Source organism: Coloeus monedula (assembly GCF_965178545.1).
Source record: "Coloeus monedula genome assembly, chromosome: 5".
NCBI classification, from domain to species: Eukaryota; Metazoa; Chordata; class Aves; order Passeriformes; family Corvidae; genus Coloeus; species Coloeus monedula.
The window spans coordinates 18,232,751-18,255,519 of record NC_138785.1 but is presented as its reverse complement, the minus strand read 5'-3'; the positions used below and the strand labels follow the sequence as shown (position 1 = coordinate 18,255,519).

At 39.7% G+C, this 22,769-nt stretch overlaps 1 protein-coding gene across 2 annotated transcripts; it reads left to right on the top strand.

Moving 5' to 3' along the window:
• Positions 1–1,361: 1,361 nt before the first annotated feature.
• On the top strand, positions 1,362–21,322 carry PRKG2 (protein kinase cGMP-dependent 2; the record flags this gene model as incomplete). 2 transcript variants are annotated; one of them, XM_082281424.1, is made up of 18 exons in its annotated part: positions 1,362–1,855; positions 4,128–4,294; positions 5,961–6,074; positions 8,733–8,838; positions 10,073–10,136; positions 10,780–10,857; positions 11,877–11,971; positions 12,732–12,800; positions 13,529–13,627; positions 14,580–14,730; positions 16,003–16,139; positions 16,301–16,390; positions 16,597–16,738; positions 17,537–17,700; positions 18,322–18,444; positions 19,372–19,434; positions 20,302–20,368; positions 21,227–21,322. In XM_082281424.1, 18 exons carry the CDS (start codon positions 1,362–1,364, stop codon positions 21,320–21,322), a joined length of 2,319 nt encoding a protein of 772 aa, XP_082137550.1. The 2 variants fall into 2 exon arrangements, with proteins under 2 accessions (XP_082137550.1, XP_082137551.1); XM_082281425.1 differs by lacking the exons at positions 1,362–1,855; positions 4,128–4,294; positions 5,961–6,074; ... (4 more) ...; positions 12,732–12,800; positions 13,529–13,627 and having other exon boundaries at positions 14,623–14,646.
• Between the last annotated feature and the right edge of the window lie 1,447 nt (positions 21,323–22,769).

The window sequence follows — 22,769 nt, the reverse complement described above, 5'->3', positions numbered from 1 at the left end:
AAGCTATGTGCAGTGACACACAGTTGCCTCTTCAGAGTTATTTGGTTCGGTACCCTTGTGTGCAATTTGTTTAAATCCTTCTGTGCAGTACAGATTTGCCTTCATTTCTGACATACTACCCTGTTAACAGGCTGAAGCACCAGCTGTCAAAATGCATCTGTGAAACTGGCACAAATGAAAAATATTATTTAAAGTCACAATAAGCAAGACAGAGCTGAGAATAAAGACTATTTTAAAGAAAACTAGATTTGGAATGTGAGGTACCCTGTCAGCTATTTCAGTTCTGACCCACTGAAGGCTGTAAACCAGAACAGAACTGTGCATCTGTTAAAAGTATGATTATACTAACAAGTAAAAGCAAATTGCTGAAGCTTCCCAACTTGTCATTTGATCAACATACCTTGTCGAGGACATGTCCTTATCCAGTTTCAATAAAACAGTAAAAGAGATTATCTTAATCCATATCACTTGGGATTCAGCCTGAAAAAGGTCTCCTTCATCCATGGGGCAGACAAACAGCTACTTCTGGCCTGCTGATGCCTGACCACAACAGCAGCATGATTCCTTGTTCCTCTTAAAATGATCCAATGAAATATGCCAAAGATTGTGTCCAAGGAAGAAGGTGGGTCACTGCAAATCTACTGAAGGCTGTTGGTTGCAGCAAGTGCTGGTTTGAGGCATAGGTGCTCTGACAGGAGCCCAGAACATTTTTTTTTTCCTGGTCACTTTTCATGAGTAGCCAATGGAAGGGGGTAATGCCCCATAAAAAGGTAATTGTTCCTTGACAGTAGTAGCACCTGTTACACTAAAAAATATGAGCCAATTTTAGATGAGTAAGTGAGCTGCAGAAATGATGCCAGCTGCCTGTGTGTTAACACATCTGCTTACTAATCACATATCCTTTATGCCAGGCAGGTATGTACCCACTGGTTAAATTAGTCTGTGTGCACAATAATTATTCCTCAGTGAGGAAGTGATCCAACTTTTATTTTTTGCTTCTAACAGTTTCCTTGCTTCAACAGTCAAGCACAAGCTTTTCTCCTTCCTGCTGTTTGTTTTGTCTTTGTTAGGCTGATAGCAGCTTACACATCTCTTAAACTCACAAAAATTGAGTAGTAGCCATGAGATCTTTTGCTTTGTTTCTACCACCGTTCCCTACCTCTTCTCTTTGCCCTTTACTCTGCTGACTTGCAGGACTGGAGAGGATGAAAGCAATCAGCTGTGTTTACTATGGTTGCATACAGCAAATTCAGCTGCCAGCTAGTTACTAAATTCACTGCTCACCATTCTATGATTTTATTTTTTCTTCGGGAATGAAATAAAACAGCAAATTTATTTTCTCACCTAGGTCTCTGGACAAAATGGGGAATGGATTAGTGAAACCCAAGCACCTGAGGCAGCCAAATAGGCATGTGGCAAACCTTGCTATTGGCTGTGCTGCCAGCCACAAGTTTCTGATGGACCCATGCCTAGGCATCAATGTGATCAATGGGCAAGCTGATGTCCTCTGCAGCAAGGTACTTGAACTGGAAAAGGAGCTGAAGAGAAAAGATCAGCAGTTGCAAGAGAGTCAAAGTCATGTTGCTGAGCTTCAGTCACAGCTGGCTGTGCAGACGAAGGTCATAGCAGAACTCACCAAGGAGCTTCAGAGCAAGTGCATACAGTTGAACAAGCTGCAGGATGTTGTTAGGACTCAAGGAGAGCACTTTCTTCAGCCTTCTCCATTTAAAGTTTCTGCTGATAGGAGGAGAGGAGCCAAGGAAGGTGTATCTGCAGAGCCAACAACACGACTGTGTGATTCGAGCAGGCAAACTATGTTTTCCCTTGAAAAAGCAACAGTCCGAAAGGATTCCAGGTGAGCTCATTTCAGAGGGCTTCTATGCTTGTGTTACAAGGTTATTACTTTTATCACCATTATATCCTCTCCTCATGATAAATCAGGATTAAAGTATTCATCTTTTTCATTTAGGCTTTGCAGCTGTGATAGACGCTGGTTGAGTTTGTGTGTAACTTTAACCAAGGATCATCTGTGTCCCACAGGTTTCAGATGAAGAGTGGTGGGTAGCCTCTGTATTTTAGATGAGAATCTTATCGATTTTATGGGATTTAGCTTTATTGCCACCTTCCTCCTGCCCTCCAGCTTCTGAGGGTCATGGTGCAGGAACTGAATTTTCCTCGTTCCTCTTTGAATCCAATTACACTTTCTAGACTCTGACAGACCCAGAAATATCTGTGGCCACAGCTGACCTTGCAGACAGAGGTATCAGACTGGTATCCTTAAGCTTAACTTAGACCCTCTTTTACCTTGCAGTGTAGACATAACCTGAGAGTCTGTGGTGGTAGCCAGACTCTACCTGGACTTCAGCCAGTCACTTAAGTGCCTCAGATTTGTGGGGAGCTTTATTATTCATGGCATATCTGAGTCTGTACCATAGTAGACCTGAGAGTTATGAGACTTGTTTTCTCATCCATCATGTCCAGCACTGCACCTTAGAGGGTGCCTCATGAATCAGAAGGGCTGCCTGAGTCACCATAAAGAGCTGAGAACTTCAGCTAGCAGTGTTTTTCCAGAGTAAGGGGAACTGCATTAATATTTTATCACAAGTACCTGGGTAGCTTAAATCATTGTTTTAGGAGCGTTCTGTTTGTAACCTGTCTTCTCCTTGGCACGATCCTTGTGCTGCAGTCCACCACATGGTTTTCTAGTGTGCTTTCAGAGACAGAATTGCAACAGCAGTGAGGAGTAAAAACAGGAGAAGAGCCAGTGGATTAGCAAAGTGCAGCAGCCAGAACCAAAGCAAGTATTGCAGCTTAAGCAATCCAAACATAATGCACATCATTTTTTGATGTTGTAGTGGCCAAAGTATTATTTGATCTTCCAAATATTTTGGAAGCAGACATATGCCAAAAAAATCACCACAAAGCTGTGCTGCTGTGCATTGCTATGCCTCTGAGTTAGATAAGCCTGTGATACACATGCACTAAGACACCATCACCTTGCTGTTGAGACAGCCAAATGCTGAAAGGTCCAAACATTTGGTTTTCTTATCTGGACTCTAAATACTGTAGTAGGTCAAGTTCAGAGAGTTCAGACATGTAAGAACAAAGCATAACCGTCACTGTCTACACAATTCTGTCCACTGTAATTAGTAAATACTGATCCTTTATCCTGACAGTGTCCATAGGGGTGTTTGGAGTTGCTGGTGTCAGTAGCTGCCTCCCCTTTACATAGAAAGGACTTAATGCAGCCCCACTTCTGCACAAGGTAACTCCACAGTGTTGCTACACAGCTCTGAAAGGAGCTCTCTCAGAAGGAGGGGAAGCTCCATGCTGTGCTCTTGAGTCTGCATTGAGTCCAGAGTGTCACTGGTCCCTTTTAGAAATAATTATAAAACAAATGGCATAATTTTATGCTATTCATATGGCAGGGTTTTGAGTGCCATACTTTCGTTTGGAGTATCTCAGCATGAATGGTTTTAATGAAAGTTTTAGAAGCATGGTCTCCTAATCTATAGGAAGCCTTTGTGCTCATTTTACCTATTGGGTTATATGCAATTACTGTATTTTATTGCAAAATTGTGTACATGATGCAGGCCAGGGTGAATCAAATTAGCAAGGTTGGTTTTAGCTGAAAACTAAGTTAGAGCTTATATTCCAATAACCCTATTGCTTTCAGCAGAAGCTAAGTTATGATCCCTATTTCTAAACACAGTCCTCACCATAGCTACTTGGTTTTATTTTCCTGCTTCATCTCATCGCCTTCACTTATTTTCAGGCATTACATGGCTAGTATCAATGTAAATGTATTTAGGTGCCTTAGGTTTGTTCATTCCTGAATTGTCCTCAGGAGATTTTTCCCACATAACCTAGTTTTGATGACAACCTTGCATTGCTTTATGAATACAAACAAGAAGAGGCCTTAAATGCCTCAGGAATCTGCCAGGGTTTTGCCTTTGTCAACATCAGGAGCACTGACCATGCTACCATCACACAAGGTCTGGACAAGGCAGGCAGAGCAGTGTGTTAGCAATGAGAGGAATCCTCTTGGGAGGCATGAATGTTTGGTGAATAACGTACCCCAGCCATACTGGGTATTTTAAATTTTGTGGGTTTTTGTTTGCAACCAGTGAGAAGAAGCTTATCACAGACGCCCTGAATAAAAACCAGTTCTTGAAGAGACTGGAGCCTCACCAGACACGAGACATGGTGGAATGTATGTATGAGAGGACGTTCCAGCAAGGCAGCTACGTCATCAGACAGGGAGAACCAGGCAACCACATTTTTGTGCTCAAAGGTGAATATTGCTTACTGGTACAACACACAAGTGCAAGAAACACGAAAGGGGTTTAGAAGGTTTTGCAGGAATTCGCAGTGAGGGTGTTTGTGCTCCTAAATAATTTGTCTCTGCGGAGGGCAATGCAAGTTTTACCTGTGACTTTTATGAAACAGAGTGAGAGCAATAAAAAGCACCTTGGAAACATGACTCTTGATTTAATGTTTTCTCATGACTTTTTTCATTTCTGAAAGCCCAGAGGCCAGGAATTTCTTTCTGTTGTAGGTGTAGCCAACCCTTTCCTCTCCAGAGGAAGAACAGGTATTATTTAAAATACTGAGAACTGCTCAATGGTGAAGCCAATCCTGAAATAAACTTACTTTTCAATATTTATAAGATACCAGTTTTCTGTGTTTGGGAAATTGAAACATGAGGTCTGCATTTACTGTTCTCAAAGCTGAGAGGTTGTCTTTTTTTACAAAAGAAAAGACCTGCTCGATTTTTTTCTGAAAAAAAAACCCAAAAAACCCCAACAAAACAACAGAGCAAACAAAAAGCTTTAGGATAAAAGACTTTCCTAAAATGATGCCAACAAGTCTGCAGTCATTTGGGCTGACTGCTACTGTGCCTCAGATTGCTGATCAGCTATAGTGGACCCCAAGTTCAACACCTGGAATTTGCTCCTATCAGCAATAAGTTATTTCATCATTAAAAAAAAAAAAAAAAAAAAAAAAAAAAAAAAAAAAAAAAACCCCAACCCTGTATTTGTGATTAATTCACATGTTTCATTAATTTTGGGTCACTAAGAGGCCCAGAGACTCTCATGCATTGGAGCTCATACTGTAAGGAGTATGTTCTGTTGAGGTAGGAATACCTAAGCAGGAGCAAACTGGTATATGTTGGAAAGCTCATTTTCTGGCTTCATATGGATGGGTTAGTTGGAAAAAAATGATGGTAACTGTCCTAGGAAAACATAAATGTTACAGGAGAAAAGAGGAGGCTGGATTTGTGATGGGGTGGTCCTATTCTTGTGAGATAAAATGATAAAATTTTGAAAACAGATGAAATATGAGAAAGGAAATGTGCACCTGGAACTTTTGCTGGCACATTAGACCTTTCTTGAGGAAATGGTGTGTGCCTTGGAGAGAAAAGGGCACAACTTTCATAACATGTTTAAGGGAAGGTTTTCTGGAGCCATAACCTGTGAAGAAGTTCAGACTTTCTTTGCCTTTTGCTGGTGAGGCTCAAGAGCCACTTCTTGAAGGAAGGTTTAATGTGGTTTTAATTTTTCTGCCCTCTCCTTTGCATTCTGCACATATATACTCGTGCCTGTGTATGAAGAGACAAACCATGAGTAATTTCTCCTGTGATCATTATTTTAAGACTTTTCTCTTTACACCACACTAGAGCACCTGAACCACTAGTGAGTGGCTTGTTGTAGCAAAGGTTTATCCCATCAGGAATTAGAATGACCCTCCCTTCCAGACCACATCTGTAAATTAGCAGAACATGTTAAAAAACAAGTCTTTACTGGTTTGTACCTGTGTTTCAAAGCACTTTTTGCATCATTGCTCCCATTCCTGTGTTCCAGGGAGCAGCAAAGTCAGGAATATATTGATTTGTTTTCCATTCACTCTGTGCAGCTGAGCACAGGTTTAATACCTATTGTCCTGATGATTTTTGACAGAGGGAAGTCTGGAAGTCTTTCAGCAGAATAAACTACTCTCCTCAATACCTGTGTGGACAGCATTTGGTGAACTGGCCATTTTATACAACTGCACACGGACAGCTTCTGTGAAAGGTACCTGAGGTTATTTACAACAACATCACTCAAAATGAAAACTATGTATTTTTTGTGAGATCCCTGTTATATCCAGAGTTTCCTTGAAGTTTTCATTTAATAGATATTTTCATGTCTTGGTTATCTACAGTAAACTCACATATTCCTTCCATAAGTTATTTCTGCTTGGGAACTCAAATAATACAATGCTGTGAATATAATTCCATCCCTGGCATAACCCTTGATAAACAATTAGGCACCTCCAAATTGTGCTGGTTAGCCTGATCTGTAGCATACTAAGTACTAGGGGAGGATTCTGCTTTAATTTTGGATGCTTTAGCAGAGGTGATGGTCTTTGGTTCTTATGTTCTTGTGTCAAATGCAACCCTGAGGATGAAATTACAGAGTTTGAAGGCGTATTAGAACCATGGTGTTTTTAGTAGAGCAGATACAGTCTAATTCAAGAGGAAATAAAATATGCAGGAATTAGTTGCTTTTGTATTTGTTTTAGTGTCATCATTCTGTTGCTGAGTCTTGCCTAGATCCATTTGCAGCTGGCAGTTTGGTGACTGACCAGGATGGAGTTGTTAAGTGTTGCTCTGATACAAATATCTCTCTTCCTGTATAAGGCAGGGTGTTCATCCATTGAGTACTCTCTGATTCCCTTTCCAACATGCCATAATTGCTCTGTGTCAAACAAGTAAGTGACTAAATATGGTTAAGTTCACAATTTTTCCACTCTCTACCATTCCATAAATATTACTTGTGTTTAAAGACTAATTTCTCTTCTTGTCTAAATCTGCAGGGACTTTGTGCCGCCAGTAAGTATGAAGAGTTCATGTTGACTTAGAAAGGAGCAAATGGAATAAAACAAGAAGTTGTTTGCTGTAAAAGCTTTTGGTCTTTCTTCCTGCACCCAGTTTAGGCACTTAATCATTGCTGGCTGTGCAGATGGAAGTTATTATGTGTAATCTGTTTTTGTTGCTGCCTGATAAACAGAACAGCATCAGTAATGTGATTATTTTTCTTACTAGCATGCTGTTCTAATTGAATATGTTCCCTATTTTTCTTTTTTGCCTGCTGTATAGTATTAGCATTATAAAGTAGTGTTTCTGCATAATAAGATGTCAAGCTGCTTTAGACCTTTGTTAGCATTAATTGGTTTTGAGGTAGGACAAGATTTGTCCAATTATGGACAAGAAAAGGTATTTGAATACTTGAAATCACTGCAGAAATCCACCCCTCCCCAATAGCTTTCCTGTGATCCTTGTTGTAGAGGAAGAGCAGTACCATGCCATAACTGAGCATGAATAGTAAACAAACATGTGAAAACCCTTTCTTGATGCTGGATCTCCTGACATCCTTTTCCTGCAGTCTTTGAAAACTCACAAGTGAAGGATTTTATCCAAACAGCATTTCAGTGGTTGCTGCTACTCAGCAGCATCTTCACAGGCAGTAGCTGCATTTGAAATTGGCAGTCTGATTAACCCCAATGGTTCTGAATTTCTCTCTTTTTTTAATCTCATCTTTGAGATTTCAGGTGTTTTTTTAACTCTATAACTGCTTCATTTAGTTAAGTACAGGAAATACATTTGCAATAGCCTGGATACTTGCAGTGTTTTCTTCGTGCAAAGTAAACTAAAAGATGTCATCTAGGAGAAAAATAAAACCAAAGTGACACCTATGTTCTCCCATCCAGCATCCAAAAATATTTTTTTATCTATTTTGGTAAATGGCAGTGCATATGTGTATGTTGTGTACAAGGATGAATGACTGTGCATCATTTTAAACCTGGCACTTTTCTTCCCTGTAAAAATGATTCTATGTTGATGATAAATGGAGGAAATCAATTTCCCTAAATTTTTCTGTAAATTTTATCTCGCAGGAAACACAGTTTTGTTCTTTCTTAAGGCAGAAGGAAAACTGCTGGATAGAGTTTAGCATTAATAGAAGAGATTAAATTTAATAGAATCACCTTTTGCTTAAAAAAAATTAGAAGTGCAACATGTTCTGTTGTGTCGATGATTGCACTCAGAGGCTGCTTAGTGGTTTCCATCTTTGATGCTGAATCCTGTGCCTGCTTACTGTATTAATAATTTGATTATCTTTAAAAAAAAAATAATGTTTTTTGCCTTATAAAATGGATACATTGAAGAAAAACCTGTGAAGCACAGGATTAAATGAAATTAAATGTATTTCTTGACCTCTGTTATTTCTGTCTTAATGCATATCTCACAAACATTTGCATATAATCTGAATTAGAGTTAGATCCAAGCCACAACATTTAACATCATGGGTTTTGGAAAACCAACCACGTTCTTGTTTCTTTCAAATCAGCTTCTTTGCAGTTTGCAGCTTTTGAGTACAATGACTGGCTGTGATTAGGGTAGATCTTCCCAAGTGTTCAGCCCTATCATTTTCAAGGCTGTTCAGCCTATGGAACATGCTCCACAAAGGAACCATTTGGAAATCTATTCCTTACTTTAGTGAGCTTTATTTAAGTGGGAATTGAATTCTTTTAAAAGGCTGATTACAATAGGTGCGGGATATTTTAAAATTTGGCCTTGGGCCTTGTAAAATAGCTAGTCTGTCTTGTACCATGGCCTGATGCTGTAATATCATCCATCAAATAATTTGAAAACATTGCTGATTTTGTTCTTCTTTTTTGTTTTCTTGAAGCAATCACTAACGTTAAAACATGGGCATTGGACAGAGAAGTGTTTCAAAATATCATGAGAGTAACTGCACAGACCAGACAAGAGCAATACAGAAACTTCCTTAGAAGGTAAATATGATCAATTTCTATTTCTAATACTGCTTTGTGCTACCTTACTAAGGTGCACAACAATACTGTGCCTGTGTTGTAAACAGAGAGAAAAAGGTGCTCTTCATGCAAATACGGCCTCAAAAGCTTGAATGTTTGGGGGTTTTTTTCTTTAAAGATTCGTAAGTTTTTCCCATTTTCACTGTTTTTCTGGTGCATTACACTAGGGAACTTCAATAGGTGCTTGAATCCATTTAAGTAATAGAGTAAATGTATAGGAAAGTTACCAGTTTAGAATTTGAAACAATGTAATAAATAAAGTTAAGTAAATACTCCAATGAATAGTTGGTGAGCTGCTGGAGTAGATTGAGGAATATTCCTTATCCTTTGGAGACTTGAATACAAGATCTGCATGTCTCTCAACTTATGAACTAATTCCAACATAAATTACTAGGATGTCTGCAGAGCAGAATAATTCTCTCCTGCAGGGAACACTGAGAGTGGTGTCACACGTCTCCTTAGGAAGATGGTGAAGTTAGAGGTTCCAAACCATAATTAGCTGATGTAATATTTTATCTTTTTAACAGAGAATGATCATTCTGTTATGCCTTTAAATCAAGATACCAAGCCTGGCCATACATAGAATGTCTTGCATATTTTCACATCCCTTTCCACCTTTGATTTCTGTACACACTTCATTGCTGAGCCTAAATAGATAGAAATTTCTATAATTTTCTAACTTTTGCAAGTCCAAGTGATCGAGGTGGGAGGTTTTTTTTATTCTTACCAGCAAGTTCACCGAGTTATCACTGTAATTGTCTTCACTTTCAATAGTTGTCCAAAGAGTACTGAAATAATTAGCTTTGTCTGATTTTGCAGTCTCTGCAGTGCACTTGAAAATATATTCTTGAATTACTATAATGTCTTGGGTTTGTAATTGCTGGATTCTTTTGAAATCAATCCACATGCCCACTGAAGTCCTTCCCCTCCTGAAATACAAAGTTGATTTTAAAACTGACCAATGTTTGCCACATTTCTAAGTTGTGCAAGTTTTGTTTATCTCAAAACCAAGATGAGAATGCCTGAACCTTAAGATTTAGTTGTATATTGTGTTCACCACCAGTTTAACTACTTACAAAATGTGACTGTAAAAATTGTACAGATGAGAAGAGATCATAAAAAAGGTGTTAATGATAACTACCTTGGGTTGTGGGGCTTTTTTTTGTTGTTGTTTTATATTTCTGTTTTCCGGAAGTGTGTCCCTGCTGAAAAACTTACCTGAAGATAAATTAACCAAGATCATGGACTGTCTGGAAGTGGTAAGATGTTGTTAAGTTTTTCTAAATAGTATTCAGTAAGCTTTCAAAATAACAAAGAAAAATAAATCAGCAAAAATAAAAAACAACCAAGCTTTTTTAATATGAGAGTGGTTTTGGAGTAATCAGAGTTGAATTTCAGGTTTGCAGGAAGTAATAACATTTAGTGACATAGAAGTAAGTTATATTTTTGGCATCAAATGAGTCAAGCAAGTAGATAAGAGGGTTTATAATCTATCCTTTATTAAGTACACAGTTGTTCTCCAGGACTCTTTTGGTAATCAAATTTACCTGTTTGTGATGTGGATATGTAATACTTTCATATTCCTTGGACCACATACACTGCAAAATGTAAGGGAAGAAGGCATTAGGTCCCCAGCACATGAATCCAGCCAAATATCTGTGTGCCTTAGGGCTGCATTTGCCAGGAACCTTTGAAGGTAAGGGCTTGATATATAATCATAGCTGGGATATTTTTTTTCCCAAGGGCAGTGGTAACTCTTTATTCTTTTTGCATGGAGGCATGAAGGTTAAACATAAATAGCAAGTTAAACATCAATGGAACATCCACGTGTGCTGAGAACTCTGCATAGTAACCTTTCAAGGATTTACTGGACAATATGGTCTCTCACTTGCCCCCCAACAGGAGTACTATGACAAGGGAGATTACGTTATTCGGGAAGGAGAAGAAGGAAACACCTTCTTTATAATAGCAAAAGGAAGGGTAAGGCATAATAAACCTCACTTACAGAGTAACATGTACAAACATTTGCATCTCAAAAGCTGCCTTGAGGGGTGTGGTGTTCAGTAAAAGTGGTGCAGAGAGTTTTTGCACATGCTTTTTAGTTCACAATACCGTGATAAAAGCCTGGAGCAGCGTTTCAGAGGTTCAGGGAGCCTAATTTTCCATTCACAATGAACCCATATTATACTGTGCTAATTACAATGTAATTAAATTGTGTCCTGAGGCCTCTTGACTCTGCAGCAGAGATGTAAAGTCGATTTTTTTGTAAATGAGATTTGACCCTACATCTTCTCCTGGATGGTGCAATATCTAATGGGCAAAACATAGACTTGTGAGAAGTCTAAGAAGTAATGGTGTCCCAGGCTTAATGGAGAATGGCCTTTGAGGTGTCTCAGAATCCTTTCACTTGTTAGTTCCAGAGGAGCAAGGCAGCAGCCTTTATCCCTCAGCTGGTGCCTTGGAGGCTGACACGGGACCCTAAAGAATTAAATCAGGAGAATTTTACTCAGTAGACTTCCAGGAGGATTTCCAATCTGTGTAGATATTCTAGTTTGGTTTTTGCTAACACAGGCATCAGCCGAATGTGCTATTGTGGAAGCAGAGTTTCATGAGGATAAATGTTATTTAATGCTTCTGGAGTGCTGTCTATTTAGCTGAAAAGACAAGAAGCTCATATGACATCTGCCCACTGTGGGAACTGAAGCATTTCTTAGTCTTTCATTAAAATGTGACTTATTCTGCTCTATTTCAAAAGGTATGAGGAGAAAATGTTGAGGGGTTGCCAATAATGAATATATTCCTTCTTCTCAGCAAAAATCAGGGAGGTGTCAGGGAATGTTTGGGTTTAATTTTTGAGAGGAGGGGGTAACTACATATATCTGTAACTCTTTCTGCAGCATTACTGAGTTAAGACATTTCTGAAATATACAGAAAAGGAAGAAAATCATGGAATACTTTGAAACTTTACCTTACTAAATTTTTGTTCTTGTACTTTGCAGGTGATAGTTACCCAGAGTACTGCAGACCATTCACAGCCTCAAGTGATTAAAAATCTACACAAAGGAGATTACTTTGGAGAAAAGGCTCTCATTAGGTTCGTTCACACTGTCTGATTCATGATGTGTAGGATTTCAACTGTTACATCACTGAGTGTCAGATTCTACAGCTCATGGCTGTTTTGAATATTATCTTTCTTTTGATTGTAAAGTTAGTAGACAAAGGTAGTGACCCAATTTGTGTTAATGTTTGGAGGGGCTGCAGAGAGAATGTGAAAGTATACAGTGGCATCTGCCTTTGGTTTTCCCTCTAGAAGTCAAATTCTGACCCTCTGCATTGTGGCTTATTGCTTATACTGTAAAAACTGTGGTGAGAACTTGTGCCAGATGATTTCAGAATCGATAAGGTCCATCATGACTGGAATGAGCTCTTGTTTCCATTGCCCATGGCAGTAAAAAATGGAGAGAAGGGGTCACAGAGTACATATTTACATGGATGATTGAGTAGGGAATAGTTTGGGTTTGGGAATGTTTTATATCCAAGGATTATGTTAGAAATAAGTAGTAAATCCTGATGTAGTGATAATTACATCTCACCCAGATTTCTTGGAAGGCTGCCAAAGGATGTCATGATCGAAACTCTACTGAAACTGGAAAAAGCACTGTGCTAGACCATAATAAAGACTTGTAAAATGCAATAATTTTGTATTTGGTTCAGCAGCACTAATCCAGGTACAGGCTGCAGAAGCCTTTGAGGAGTTTCACCTAGAGCAGCTGTGGCCCTCCATGAGTGCAGTGTGAGGTACTTTGAGGATTTTGATATGCTTCTGAATTCTCCTAATGCCTTTCAATTCTCAGCGATGACGTCAGATCAGCAAACGTTATTGCAGATGAGTACAACGTGGAGTGCCTCGTTATAGACAGAGAGTAAGTACATTACACTTCAATAAAAGATTTGCATCCTCTTTCAGTAGGTTAACATGACTTTCAGTGGGTTCATGTGACTTCACTGTAGGCAAAACCACAATGTTTCTTTAAATGAATCCTGAACGAGTGGTTGTGCTTTAGGAATGCTAATGAAGAGAGGCTGACAGCAGGTGCCAGTGCACAGAAGCTTGAGAGTAGTTCAGAGCTACTCTTTTCTTTCCCTCCTTGTAGTGGTGATGTTTCTCCTGGTCTCCTGGGTCAGAGGTTCCTGAGGCCTGTCCTTGTCAGTGAAGACCAATGCAAAGAGGGCATTCAGTAACTCTGCCTTCACTGTGTCCTCCATTACCAGAGTCCCTGCTCCGTTTAGTAGTGGGCCCACATTATCCTTGGTTTTCCTTTTGTTACTGATGTACTTGAAAAAGCCCTTCTTGTCCTTGACATCCTTGGTCAGATTAATTCCAGATGGGCTTCAGCCTTCCTTGTCTCATTTATATTTACCCTGATAACCTCGCTATATTATTCCAAGCAGCCTGACCCAGCTTCCACCTCCTAGGTGTTTCCTGTTTAAGCTTGAGTAATTATCTCTCCACATGGGTCTCTTGCCCCCTTTGCCAGATTTCTTGATCATTTCTTGAGCCTGGAGGAAGCGATCCTTGAGTATCAACCAACTCCAGCTAGGTCATGACTTAAATATTCAGCAGTTTATGATGTTTCCTTTGTGTTTTTAGGACATTTAATCAAACAGTTGGAACTTATGAGGAGCTGCAAACTTACCTGGAAGGTTATGTGGCTAATCTGGCCCAGGCTGATGAAAAGCGACATGCAAAGTAAGTCAGATCATTTGTTTGTTACACCTATAGTAGGTAATCACAAAAAAAGAGTGATAGATGTGTAAGTAAAATCATGGATGGTAGTTGAAGGAGATGGACCCCTGGGAATGACAGCAGTCACTGTAATAAAACAGTCTGGATATGCTCATGGAGTCCAAGAAACTTTTCTGATACAAAAATTACATAGAATCTCAGTGTATTGACTCCCAAACAAGAATTCACTCTATACCTGGAAAACTGAGCACAGAAAAAAAAAAGTGATGTTGCACTCAAGTAGATTTTGCACTTTGATTGTAAGTTCTTTTGTAAAAACCCCTGAAGGCCAACTTTAACTCCTGTTTGAGTTAAGGAACTGTATTACTGTGCAAAAGACTAAGTTTCATTTCGAAAAGAAAGAAGCAGACATAAACAGTTTATTTTTAATGTTTTGGTGTAGCACTGATGGTATTGATGTCTGCTTTCAGCTTTGGGCCACACTTTCAGTTTTTGTGCCTCCAATTTCAGTCTGAGTACTACTGGAAGATTGGCGGAGTATGTTTTTCCTCTGTTTAGAAATACAGCTGCATTCTTATTTCTGATCATTCAACTGGAACTGGTACACAGTCCTTCAAGCATTGCTTCTCCAGCTTGGAGTGCCCAAATTTTGCAGCTGACCACATCAACAGGAATCTCACCAGGGATCAGCTCTTGCTAAAATTACTGTCGATTCTACTCAGTGAATTTCAGTAGCATTTTTCTTCTAATTTACTTCCATAGGATGTCCAGAGAGAAAGTGCTTCTGCAGAAAATAAGATTCTGTTAGAAAATAAAGCTTTCCTTTCCTCCTTCTCCTTTCCTCCTCCTCTTTCCTCCTTTTCCATATCCCTTCCTGTCCTTTATATAGGATCATTAAAAGTGATGAAGTGATGGCAAGGAAGAGCACTAACCTATGTTAATTTTCTTAATGCAGAGGAAGATCCTTCTGTGGACAGTTGACCAAAGAGGTGTCTTTGGAGATGATAGAGCTGAAGGAGAAAGTAGCCCAGTTCCCTCCTTCCCCATTCCAGAATTTAGAAGTTGTCACAACTCTGGGTGTTGGTGGGTTCGGAAGGGTTGAGCTTGTAAGAGATTGTTTCAAGATTATTCACATAGTTCTCTGTCTTGGATGATTGATTTAGCCACTGAGTAATGTGAAGGATTTTCTATTCTGCATGCTTGTGCCCCTCAGGCAGAAATAATTCTACATAAAGCAATGCACAGTTAAAAAGTATTTCAGGACTTGGGTGTTTAAAGAAGCAAATCCATTCTTGTGTGCCTTCAACTCCTGTTGTTAAAAGTATCTTCCCGGTCACTAGACATAGTCATCAGCCTGTGCATGTGGAGTTTACAGATGTGCCTGCCTGTGTTATGTCCCCTGAATGGCAGGCCTTTTTCCAGGAATCTGCCTGGACCTGAAGCAGTCTGAACGGCACCACGTAGTCTGTGCTGTCAGAACTGCTTCTGTATGCCCCACAGCAACCACAGCCAGCGTGAGCTATCTCTGAGCTGGGTTGACTGGGAAATTTCCAACAATTTGCAATGGCTCTTTTGAGTCATATTCAATTGCATGAACAGCTGTGCTTCTGGGATACCACAGGCTTCATTAGCCCAAAGCCTTAAGTCCCACTCACCTCTGGCTGAGCAGCAAACGTCTGACAAAAACCTGAATGCTTTTTGTGCAGGCTGCTGAAGGCAATGGTGAATTAAAGGGGACTTTGTGCTTTTAGTGAAGTCAATAATTCTTTACAGTAGTTAGACCATCAACTGTTTCATTCTGATTCATGCTTCACAAAAAAAGTTCCACATTGGAATTCTACAGCAGCACCTGAATACTAAACTAAAAATTGAATTCTCATCCAGTTATAGAACACAGATATCTGCTTCCTTCATTTCCAAGAGGCCCTGTTTTAACTTCCATCTTTTTATTGCATATTGGATAATATTTCAGTGTAATGCAAAATCATTTGTAAACATTCTTCCTAAACTGCCTCTCCCTTTTGTTCTTTTGTATTATGCTGGTGATTAGAAATCTTAAATTGAAATTGGGACCCACTGTGATATAAACTCATTGCAATATGTAGTACCTATCCAAGCTGCTGCTATTTTCTATATATAAAATGAACAGAGGGAACATTTCGCTTTACGAGTGGGGACTGGGAAACTAAAATATCTGATGCTTGGCTTAAAATCATACATAACAGTTCTGCAGAAAATCTGGAATTTGTCCCTTGTTGCGGCCATCAATTTCAGTCCTGTGCTGTGTTGAAAAAGATGGGTATCAGTGTATCTATTGAGAACAATTTAGTAAAACATCGTTTCCTTGCCTCATGTGTTTTCATCACTTGTATTCACAGGTTAAAGTGAAAAATGAGAACATGGCTTTTGCAATGAAATGTATAAAGAAGAAACACGTAGTGGACACCAAACAACAGGAGCATATTTATTCTGAGAAGAAAATCCTCGAGCAGATATGTTCTCCATTCATTGTAAAGTAAGTCAGCCATAAGGTTTCCCTGCAGGTTGTCCCCCAGCTGACCCCCTGGGCAGCACTATTAGGAATGAGGTTTGGCACACATGAGTTCTGGAGGAAAGACACTGCAAGTCTTGCTTTTTATTTTGCTTTCCCTAAATTGCCGCTGTCTGTCTCCACAGACTGTACCGCACATTCAAGGATAACAAGTATGTGTACATGCTCCTGGAGGCTTGCCTTGGAGGGGAATTGTGGAGCTTGCTGAGAGACAGGTAACTGCAAACACAGCACAACCCTGCCCTTTAAAGTCACCAGTCAGCCCCATGTGGCTACTGAGTAGGCTCTCCATTCAAGGAGATGAAAAGATGTCCAGTGAAAAGATGTTTGTTTCAGTTTGGTTAATATTCTGGGTGTTATATATTATCTGGTTAATAACTGAGGCCTTTTTAGAACTTCATTGTAATTATTTTTGTTCCAGAGGCAGCTTTGATGAATTCACCACCAAGTTTTGTGTTGGGTGTGTGACAGAGGCTTTTGACTATCTACATCAAATAGGAATTATCTACAGAGACCTGAAGCCAGAAAACTTAATTTTGGATGCTGAAGGATATATAAAACTGGTAAGATGTAATCCATTGTAATGTTATCCTTTCGTGCCTGTATCCTGTTTCTTTGCAGGGGGGATGTAAATAGACAGCACATAATTATAGAACCAGGATCCTGGAGTTTAATAACTCTTGTGCTTCAGCAGTAAAGAGGGCAGGCTTCTTGTTGCACAATGAGAAACAAAGGGATTGCAAAGCCACTGCAAGCCACAGACAAAATGGGGATTTGCAGCCTCTGAGAGCTCTTGCCACAGCATAAACAGTGAAAGAAAAAGATTGTCCCAGCAGCTAGTTTTAATGTAAGGGCAGAAACCACATTTCCCAGGTGCAGAATTACCTCCCTGTCCAACCTCAAGCAATCATAGGTTCAACATTCATTGAATCAGTTTGCAATCACAGGTTCCCTGTCTTTGTAGAGAGGGAACAGAGTAAAGAACTCCTGCCATGCTTTACTGTGACCATGAGAAGTGCAACGAGAATACCCTTCAGGGAACTTGAAATATCCGTTCCTAGGACAACGAGCAACCCACTCTTTCCAGGGACATCTCATGTCCTCAAGGAAATCATGGGTTGCTCTCCCCAAAAGGAAAATAATTCAGAAAGTTACTTGTGATGATAAATTGGTCTGTTTTATAACATTCAGTAATCCAGTTACTTCAGTTGGAATTACCTTCACAGCTACACTGTGTTGTTGCTCTAGCTGTAAACTAGCAGCTCTGGGATTTTTGCAGGAGATGAGGAAGCAATTAAGACCGTAAGGCTTCCCAGTGCAAAAGTCCTCTGCATTATGCAGCATGTGTTGATTTTGATCAGGTTGATTTTGGATTTGCAAAGAAGATTGGATCAGGGCAGAAAACCTGGACGTTTTGTGGAACCCCTGAGTATGTTGCCCCTGAAGTCATTCTGAGTAAAGGCCATGACTTCAGTGTGGATTTTTGGTCCCTTGGGATTCTTGTGTATGAACTCCTCACTGGCAGGTAAGTGCCTCCTACTCAAAGTTCTTACCTAGTTTGTTTGTTTTCAGAAACCTTTCCAAGGTTATTTTTAGGCAGCCTTGCAAAAGGATACTTCTTTTTGCCACTTATGCATGTCTTACCTTCCATCATTTCAGAAATGCCACTGACAAAAGTGGGCTACAGGCACAAGCTATAATTGGCTCCTGTAGCTGCTGATAATGTTTCCTGTGAGGAACAAGTGACAACAGACTGCTCTCTTCCCCATTAGTGGGTGATGGGGTGCAGTGGGGTGGGTGATTGTAAGCAGGGCTCGCTCTTTGCCTCCCTGCACAGTTCCATGACAACTCTTTGGGAATGCTCAGTGGCAATACAATGTGGAAGCTTCACTGAGTTAGGCTAGAGGCAGGGCTAGCTTAGAGGGACACAGGTGGTCATGCATTTTACCTGTACCTATGGGAAGCTTCTCAGCTTCAAGCCTTTCTAATATCCTAAACAGGCTGAAAGGGTGAGGGCTGTAGAAGTAGGAAGGTGGGCTTTTTTCCTAGATTTTTTTCTATATTCTCAAATATTTGGTTTGAAAAGTACTGGCCACACCTGCTCTTGCCAGGTGTTCCATTTATCAATGTTGCTTTCTTTTTCTAGCCCACCGTTCTCTGGGGCTGATCAAATGATGACATACAATTTGATTCTCAAAGGCATTGAAAAGCTGGATTTTCCTAAAATAATAACAAGGAGACCTGAGGATTTGATCCGCAGACTGTGCAGGTAGGACGGGCGGTTCGGGGCAAAGCCTGAGTGTAGATAGATTGAGTACTTTAAGGACTCAGACTCAAGCATTGAATTCCTGACAACTTCATTTGGAATTGTTATGCACAGCATAGTCCATTCTGATTATATTCAGTATGCATTACATGCCCCTGAGTGTGTCACACCTCTGAGTTTGCAGAGGCAGCAGAGGCTCTGGGCTTTCTCTATAGCTGGGAATTTTGTCTGAAACACATATCTGGGAAAATTAATTAAGTGGGGGCTGAGGAAAGAGCTAAGGAATTTGATTTTCAAATCAAGTGCATTGTTTAAAAAACTTTCAAAATGAAAACTTCAAAATAAAGCTTTCAAAATGACTTAGGCATATAGATTCTACAGAAAACATAGGGCACTTGAAGACTGGATTAAGTCCTTTTGAAAATGTGCAGAAGGTGGTATTTCAAAAGGGCCAGCCTAACTTAGTGACCTGCACAACCTCTGGCTGGTGGCACTGACTTTGGATTCCCAGCTCCTGTGGGATTTCACCCGTGGCACCAGGAACAGTATTCAGCATTCTTGTGTACAATGATTGGAAGGATCTTTGTAGCTGTAAATTTTGATCTGCCTCCTTTTGTAACTCAGACCTGCTGGCCAGGAAAAAAAAACGATGTGCAACTAAAACTCAGCCAGCTGATTTCCCTCTGCTGCTTCTCACAGCTGAGTGACACTGTTTCGGCTTTCTAGAAGGTTTCTCCATCCTCAGAAGAAAGGAGTAATGAGCAACACCTCATTATGCCTCTTCATGAGGCCACAGGTTTTGTGCAAGCTCCACCCCTTGCAACTCTTAAATGCAAGTAGTTAGGACCTATAAGTGCTCTTTTTAAAAGAGAAATATTTTATAAATCCTTATCCTTATTCTTTCTCTCTCTCTCTTTTTTTTTTTTTAAGGCAAAACCCCACAGAAAGATTAGGCAATTTGAGGAATGGAATAAATGACATCAAGAAGCACAGGTAAGCAAAAGAGACTTTTGAAAAGAAGAAAGAAAATTCGGGGTTTAATTTGAATTATTTTTAATATGTTGGGACCCAGCCAGGTAAACTCATAAATAGAGATCTCTATTGCTATTGAGTATATTTGCAGCTACAGCAAGCAACAATATGAACATAAATCCTCAGCATGATTATCTAGAAATCTTATTTTTTACTGGTTTTTCTGCAGGCTGTTGATGTAGGCGTTTAATTCAGTTCTCAGAGAAATCAATGCTAGTTCAGCATCGACCTCTCAGACCTCCTGACCCTTCAACATTTGTTTCTTAAGAATGGGTAGTTAGGAGCTCCAGAGCAATAGTTCTGGGGTTTTCTCCTCTTTCTTGTAACAAAGAAAGTCTTTCTCATAATGAATTTTTCTAATGCATGTCTTTCTTCTAACGAAGGAAGTCCTCTGTAAATTAAACATTTTCTGCTTTCTCTTTTTATCCGAATTGTTTCTAAGCCCTACAGTTCGTGCTTGGGGAAAGAAGCTCTTTGATTTTTCTGCTTGTCTCCCTCTTCTCATGCTGTAAAAAAGGTGGAATTCCACAGAGACACACAAGCCTCTGCATGGCTGTATTTCTGTGCATATTAACCTGCCTGTCTCTGCACCTCCTCTGGGCAGAAGTGCCAAATGCCAGGTGGCGCTGAGGCTGTCCCTGCCTTGTATGACAATGACAGTCCTCGAGATTCCTCCTTCTAACTGTGTTGTTACAGGAATTAGCAAGAAAAAAGCTTCTTATAGCCCTTGTTCACGTGATTTTCAGCTCTTTGTGGTATAACGTCAGAAAACAACCTGTCTTTCTCTTTTGGTCTCTCCCTGTCTGTCTTTCCTCTCTTTTCAATCAGGTGGTTGAGTGGTTTTAACTGGGATAGTCTGAAAGTGAGGAAATTAACGTCGCCTTTAAAAAGAGAGGTATTGGCTTTGGCTTTCACTATCATAATGCTTTACTAACACAGCTTGGCTACAAAGAACTGATGGAGATAGCAAAATTTCCCAAAGACACATTTGAATTATTACATTTCAACATTTTTTGTGAAAATTGAATGAAAGAGAGAGAGAGACAGCGAGCAATGTGTAACTTCAGTTAAATAATGGAAATATTATTCTGTCTGTATACTTTGCATTATATTTTCACCATTACTAGAACAAATGGTGTTTGGTCAGAAACTAATATCGAAAAAATATATCTCCCTTGGTAATGGGCATATTATTAAGATGCATTGTTCATATTACTGTGAAGAGTACAAATTTCTGTGTGCTCTTATTATTGAGTTACAACACATCCTTGAGTAAGCTCCCTGTTTTAAATGGCCTATTTGTTTTTGCCCTAAAATGAAAAAAGACTAAGGGTAAAGCATTTGAAACCCACTTTAATCTCAATTTGAAACTAAAAGCAATTCTGAGGACTGCTTTGAGTAGCTACCCCTGTGAGCATAGATTTGATCTTATGCAAAATTGAACCAAAACTGTATAGTGTGGCCCAGTTTTCTTACTGAAGTGACAGGGCTTTGGGTGAAATCTAGGATTTGATCATATTTAGGAAGTCCTTTTGTATAAGAAGGCTAATGCCACTGTTCTGTTGTACAACATAATTATTGGAGGTATTTCTTTTAAAGAATGAGGAATTTCATCTATTGAAAGAAGTCATCTGTATCATATTAGCCTTTCATTTCCACATTGGGAGCAACAAAAATTATGCATAAATCAATAGAGAACATTTTCAAAAGTTATTTTCTGAAACTACTTTTGTTTGTGTTTTCAATGTCCTAGTTGTCTGGACCAACTGATTACAGCTACTTTGACAGCTATCCGCCTGAAGTGGGAAGCCCTCCAGATGAACTTTCAGGCTGGGACAAGGATTTCTGATCATTTTTCCTTCTGGAACATTCATAGAGACTCGTAGGCATCAGTTCTATCTTGTTTCTTGCTTAAAATCAAGTTACACAAATTACACAGCACTTCTTGAGGAATCGGAGACGGTTCAGTAACCAGAACTTGTTTGGATAATCCACCAAAACCTGTGCATTTTATAACAAGGGCATGCATTCAGTCAGCAGATGTAACCTGAATTTTTTTTTGATACACAGTGTCTCTAGGAACATTTTCAGATACTATTGATGGGATCTATGGTTTTGCCACTAAAAATATCACTGGCTAAAATTTTGATATTAACAAGGTTACCATACATCTTTGTTTGGGTGGGGAGGATGGGTATCAGAAGCCAACAATTGTGACATATGTCAATAACTAACACTGTAGGCACTTATTTTTCATTTTCTCTGCTGTGTTCTGCTTTTCCCCCAAAATGTCCTGTATTGCATTGATCCAGAAATGTGTAGAAAAGAGACTTTTACTGAAAGGTTGATTTGATTTAGCTACAGATAAAAGGGTATCACTGTGGAAGCTGCCTCTCTGTTGGTCTAGTTTTGGCCCAGGTTGGATATAAGACAGGTCAAATGAAAAGGTATATCCATAATAGAAGTTGCCTAGAGAATCAGACTGTGGTGTGCATTTCCCTTACCGCTTCAAAGAGCCATGTGCCTTTCTTAAAATGTTTTGCTTTTATGTGGTGTGAAGATAAAATAGATGGACAAAAAGCTTTTACCTTTCAGGGAAAAAATGCAGATGGATGTTGTGCATTTGTGGCTTATACAGAAAAATTCTTCTGCTCTGTGTTATGAGCCCCAACTGCTGTTGAAACAAGGATATTCCTGGGTTTCATGCTGGGCTTATGGGATGGATGCATCTGCAGCCACTGCTTGGATATATTTCAGCTCCTGCTGAGACCAAGTTCAATCTAAATTTCCATACTGAAGCCGCTGCAGCATTACTGCATTTCACACACTGGATGGAAAACCTCCCGGGCAACTTCTACTGTGTGCTCAGGGTTTAGTTACCCATGACCACTGGATCGTCTCCCTAGCTGCTGGTCATGACTTTTCCCACTGGGAAGGGGAAAATGAGGGACAGAATGCCACAGGGGCAGTTCTATGGTTTGTTACATGGTTATAATTATTTTTCACTGGTGGGTGACTATCGCTTTGACAGCAAATCAATTAAAATATTTCGTATAATCTTCAGCCTGAATAAGGCAATAGAATATTTTCCACTGAATTTAATGAAGGTTGGATTGAGCCCTTGAAAGAAGACACTACACATTTAGCTGGTTTTGCTTCTCTGCCTGTTTGCAAATTATTATGGAAACTTGCAGCCAGCAAAGTCTGTGCAAAGTGGTGGCAACACAATCAGAGAGGGTGGAGCAGAGGCTGTAAGCTGGGACTGTAGATGCTTGCAACTTAACTTTGTTTAGCAA